This window comes from Agrilus planipennis, unplaced genomic scaffold, assembly GCF_000699045.2.
Source record: "Agrilus planipennis isolate EAB-ADULT unplaced genomic scaffold, Apla_2.0 scaffold108, whole genome shotgun sequence".
Lineage (NCBI taxonomy): Eukaryota > Metazoa > Arthropoda > Insecta > Coleoptera > Buprestidae > Agrilus > Agrilus planipennis.
This window is the reverse complement of record NW_020439204.1, coordinates 941,075-946,674: the sequence shown is the minus strand read 5'-3', so window position 1 is coordinate 946,674 and position 5,600 is coordinate 941,075. Positions and strand designations below refer to the sequence as shown.

Genomic DNA, 5,600 nt, shown 5'->3' with positions numbered 1-5,600 from the left:
TATTTTTATTAATTATACTAGTAACTTAAAATTAATAAACACCTGGTATAATTTAAGTAGACTAAATTAATACATTTAAATAATATATATTTTTTAGTAAAACATAATTTTTATGAAGGCGCTCTAAAAAACAGGAAATATAGAATTAATCTTCCAAAAAGATGATATAAAGTAAAATTTTTGAAATTGAGCTAATTTTAGGGCAAAACTAATATTTCCCACCATCAAGAATTATAAATATATATCGAGAACAACAACACTTCAGAATTTTATTATCGTTCATTGGGGTCTAGAGTACTTTTTAAATTTTTTGAGATATTTCATTTTTTCTCCAGAATTATCTAATTTCAAAAATCGTACTTTATATCGTCTCTAGAAGATTAAAAAGACAAAAATCCTATTTCAATAAAAATAATTACTTCAGTCTGTTTTGTTGATGGCGAAACAGGTACAAATTGAAAAAGATTAAGCGTCCTCATCCTGAGATTATATTGAAACACTGAAAGTGTTTTTCAAATTTCACAATCAAATTAATTTTTGAATGTTCGTCGGATGTTTGTACTAAAGAAGTTCAAATGTTCAATCCAAGTAACCTGCTGAACTACCAAGAAAATACATTATAACTACGAATTTAAAACATTAATCAGTTCTTAAAATGTTAGGTTAACTACGTGGAAGTAAAAGTACTTTTGACTGCTCCTTATATTTTTTAAACAACAAAATGCCTTCTGCAGCAAGACGACGACGAGATGGTCTCCTTGCAAGAGTCAATTTCCCTCTCTATACGGTGCAAATGCTTACTAGTCGTCATGTTTTGGTTGGTGGAGGAGGTGGCTCATCCAAAACAGGTGTAGCTAATGGTTTTGTAAGTATTACTTAACTTATGTTTTGTAAATAACGGTAAGCAATCAAAATGTTTTAGGAAATATTCGAATTGTCACACGACGGCAATAAGTTTATTGCAGAAGAAGTGATAAGACACGAAACTGGTTCAAATGTTGTCATGAACTGCTGTACATATAGTGATAAAAAACATTTACATTTAGTTGCGGGTCAAGAAAGTCACTGCCAGTTATATAAAGTACAAACAAAGATTCATAGCAATGAAGTTATAGAAGAAATAGGTGATTCTTCACATGAAGGATTGCGACAAAGAAAAAAGTCAACACAGAATAATCTTGATTCAAATAAAAATGACAGAAAGTTATCATTTACTTTACATCCCTTTGACAGTGTACAAACTGATTTTTTAGAAAAAGAGCCATTGCAACGAGTTGTAAAAATCAACCATACTGGATCTCTAATAGCAACAGGTACATATATTATCAATTTTCATGGCACATATACAGTTTTTTTTTACTTTAATTGCACTATAGGTGGTACAGAAGGGGTTGTTCGAATATGGCAATTTCCCAGCTTAAAACTATTACATACATTGAAGGCACACAGCCAGGAAGTAGATGACGTAGATTTTAGTCCTTATGAAAATTATTTAGTTAGTGTTGCCAAAGATGGTTTTGCCATTCTCTGGGACTACAATTTGGGTAAAGAAATTGGTCGACTAACTTGGAAACATTCAGATGATGTTAAATATTTGTATAAAAGATGCAGGTTTGTTAATTTTTGTTTGTCTATAGACAGAGAATATCATAATATAAGCTTTAAATTATGTGATAAAGGGGTCTCTGCCCTAATGCATTTTGTACTGGTAAACTAATAGAGGTTGCCAAAAAATGACTTATTGCAAGAAGCCAAAATAGTGACTACGTCGACTTAATAGCTATTTTTAATGATTTTTGATACACTAAAAACAAATATTGACCCTATTTTTACTTCAGATTACTGCAACCTGAATTTTAGCTAATTTTAGTGGGATTTGGACTGTCTAATGTTTTAGTGATTTGTAAGAGTAAGACATATTTGAGTTTTTTATACAAATTATGACCAGAGATATAAATTCTTAAACATTTATAATACGATTTCCTAAATTATTAAGTTCAAACAAAAATGTTGACTGATAAAGTTTTCGAANATTTGCATTTTTGTGTAAAGTTTTCGAATTTTTTTTTCGTTTGAACTGTATAAGTAACGAAATCGAATTACAAATGTTTAAAAATTAGTTTCACCAGTCAAAATTTGTTTATCTAATTTTCTCTCCACTCACTTCAACGAATATACTTTTATAAATTATGTGTATAACAAGTGAGATTGAACAAATTTTATAAAGAATAGATATCATTTTTTTCATGTAATTTAAGATAGAAAATGTATCCCCTATTTTAATGCTAAGTAATAAGTAAGTAAATAATAGAATGCCATAAAATAACGTAATTAATATTATTTCATAAAAACAATTTCAGGTTTGGAAAAGTGGAAGATGAAAATGTTAGCACCTTGTTTATGATAACAAATCCTCTTCACTCTTCAAAACAAAATTCCTACTTACAGAAATGGATTCCATCTCAGCAGCTTTTAACAAGATCTGTTTCTTTTGATGAAAGCTTATCAGCTCTTGCTGTAAGAGATGATGGCAGATTTGTAGCAGTGGGAACTATGTTTAGTGGTTCTGTTTATATTTATATAGCTTTTAGTTTGCAGGTTTGTTTGCAGTTTTTAAATAAATTTACTATTATTACAATCTTAATATTACTATTATGGTTCATATTTAATGTTCTGTTTGATTAATTTTAAAACTGTTTTAGAAAGTTCTGCATATTCCAGGAGCACATTCCATGTTCATCACAGGTTTACAGTTTCTTCCTGTTACTATGGACTCGCATTCAATTAGCAGCACCTCAGAAGCAGCGGTTTTATCAATTTCTGTTGATAATCAAGTGTGTATCCATAGCTTACCATATAGAAGTAAGTATTTTACTTATTTTATAATATTAAATTAAAAACAATTGCTTCATGTTTTGCAACCTAATATTATTAACGTAAACTTATTTTATTAAAACGATAGAATTATAAAATTTCCTGAACTAAATAATTCAAATTTAAACAATCTAATTTCGCAAATATGTTTAAAATATTAATATATATATACGTGTTGATCGTTCTTTCGCAACTTAAACATACAGGACATATGTTTGGTTGTATATACCTACTTGATTTTTTATTTTGAATCCGGTACAAAAAAAATGTATACCTAGTTACATTGAAATGCCAGTTACTTAGATCTAATTATCACCCGTAATAAATAGTTAAACTCGCTTTTGAGAATGCGATTGAGTATATGTACGAGACAAATATTTTCTACGTCTAATATAAGACCAGCATAAAATGCATTAAAGCCATTGATCCAGAATTTCTGCTAATTTGGAAAAAAGATTTTTGTCTTAATTTATGTTCTGAAAATATAAAATTCGGATTTCCAGTCAATTACGAAAATCGTGTTACAATTCAATTTTTTATTCTACTAATATAATAAAATAAAAAAAACAATGCCACGCTGAAAAAAAAATTATTTGCTATGATTTACGAAATACAATAAAAATATTGATGTGATCCTTTGTTTTTCTGCTTATAAAAAATATTTTATGCTTGAACAGATCAATGATTACTTAATATTCATAAAATATTTCATTCGTCATAAAAAGGTACTAATACTATTTTTTATTTTTATTTTAGAGACCATTCCCCTCTGGTTTGCATTAATTATTCTGTTCGTTATGATAATATTGTCCTTCATGTTTTGTGCATATTTAGGAATTTAAATTAAAGATACATTAGTCTTGTTTTATTTTAAATAATTGAAATATTAACTTTTAATAATAAAAAACAAAACATAAAAAATTAGAATTGTAATACATTACTTAAAATGGTAATGTTGGATTTGTGATGACTTATGAAGGATGCAGTAATAGGTCGATTATTTATTTATTGTGGTTTTTCAAGGTACACTGCAGAATAAATGTGTATTTTGTTTGTAAAATATTTGTATTATTTACCACGTTTTAAGAAGATAAATTAGATTTATAATTAATTAATACATCCGTTTTTACATTCAGTAAATATTAAAAAAAAAGCATTTTGTAATATAATATAATAAACATTTTAGTAGGAAATCGTACTTAATACTAAGATTGTTTATCCTCCCAATTCTAAATGTTTCGCTTCTAAAAATGCAGGAAAAAATATTTTTGCTATTCTACTTCTTGAACTAAATAAGGACAATGTATTAAAGGAAATGGCTGATTTAAAAGTAATCACATGGGTATTATTGTATTTTTATATGTAGCATTACTTTGTTAGCTTTTTATTATAATTTAAAAAAATATGCGAAAAAAGAAACAGGACAATGGCATTTACTTATCAGTATTCAGTCAACATGTATTAATAATAATTTAGAAATTTAGGCGATCAATGAACCCTCTTTCATTTCTATAACAGGTGTGGTTTTGTGTATATTTAACAAGAAAGATGTAGGTATTTGATTTTTAATCAGTGTAATATCTTATATTTTCCTCTAAGGAAATGTGATATACGATTGAAGAATCGTTTAAATTAATGCAAAATTTTCGAAGGTTTATTTCGCTTTCAAGTACGCGGTTCATTACAAAAAAAAAACTAATTTGCATAAATTGCTGTAAGTGCAATGTGTGTAGTACCTAAACAATGAATTATAATACATTTTGTGTATCGATTGTTGCGAGAGTTTGAGAACTACCTAATCAGTTTGAATACTTATGTCTACCTTAAAGCAACATGGATTTGTGATTTAGTATTTATTGTTAAGTACTAAGAATCCACTTCATTCAATTTTATTTGCATTTTTGTGAAAATACAGAGTACTAACAGAATAGATATCATTTTTTTCATGTAATTTAAGATAGAAAATGTATCCCCTATTTTAATGCTAAGTAATAAGTAAGTAAATAATAGAATGCCATAAAATAACGTAATTAATATTATTTCATAAAAACAATTTCAGGTTTGGAAAAGTGGAAGATGAAAATGTTAGCACCTTGTTTATGATAACAAATCCTCTTCACTCTTCAAAACAAAATTCCTACTTACAGAAATGGATTCCATCTCAGCAGCTTTTAACAAGATCTGTTTCTTTTGATGAAAGCTTATCAGCTCTTGCTGTAAGAGATGATGGCAGATTTGTAGCAGTGGGAACTATGTTTAGTGGTTCTGTTTATATTTATATAGCTTTTAGTTTGCAGGTTTGTTTGCAGTTTTTAAATAAATTTACTATTATTACAATCTTAATATTACTATTATGGTTCATATTTAATGTTCTGTTTGATTAATTTTAAAACTGTTTTAGAAAGTTCTGCATATTCCAGGAGCACATTCCATGTTCATCACAGGTTTACAGTTTCTTCCTGTTACTATGGACTCGCATTCAATTAGCAGCACCTCAGAAGCAGCGGTTTTATCAATTTCTGTTGATAATCAAGTGTGTATCCATAGCTTACCATATAGAAGTAAGTATTTTACTTATTTTATAATATTAAATTAAAAACAATTGCTTCATGTTTTGCAACCTAATATTATTAACGTAAACTTATTTTATTAAAACGATAGAATTATAAAATTTCCTGAACTAAATAATTCAAATTTAAACAATCTAATTTCGCAAATATGTTTAA

The 5,600-nt window shown here is 27.5% G+C and overlaps 1 protein-coding gene across 1 annotated transcript; it reads left to right on the top strand.

Moving 5' to 3' along the window:
* Positions 1-379: 379 nt before the first annotated feature.
* On the top strand, positions 380-3,997 carry LOC108736590 (prolactin regulatory element-binding protein). Its single transcript, XM_018469061.2, has 6 exons — positions 380-865; positions 923-1,313; positions 1,377-1,611; positions 2,361-2,598; positions 2,703-2,862; positions 3,631-3,997. The coding sequence occupies exons 1-6, from the start codon at positions 722-724 to the stop codon at positions 3,714-3,716; spliced, it is 1,254 nt and encodes a 417-aa protein (XP_018324563.1). The 5' UTR covers positions 380-721; the 3' UTR covers positions 3,717-3,997.
* Positions 3,998-5,600: the final 1,603 nt, after the last annotated feature.

What these genes read in the sequence shown, in the direction of transcription:
- LOC108736590 (XM_018469061.2), top strand. Translation starts at nt 722, where the DNA reads ATGCCTTCTGCAGCAAGACGACGACGAGATGGTCTCCTTGCAAGAGTC. An exon ending in TATTTGTATAAAAGATGCAG is followed by an intron (nt 1,612 to 2,360) that starts GTTTGTTAATTT and finishes AAACAATTTCAG; the next exon opens with GTTTGGAAAAGTGGAAGATG. An exon ending in ATATAGCTTTTAGTTTGCAG is followed by an intron (nt 2,599 to 2,702) that starts GTTTGTTTGCAG and finishes AAACTGTTTTAG; the next exon opens with AAAGTTCTGCATATTCCAGG.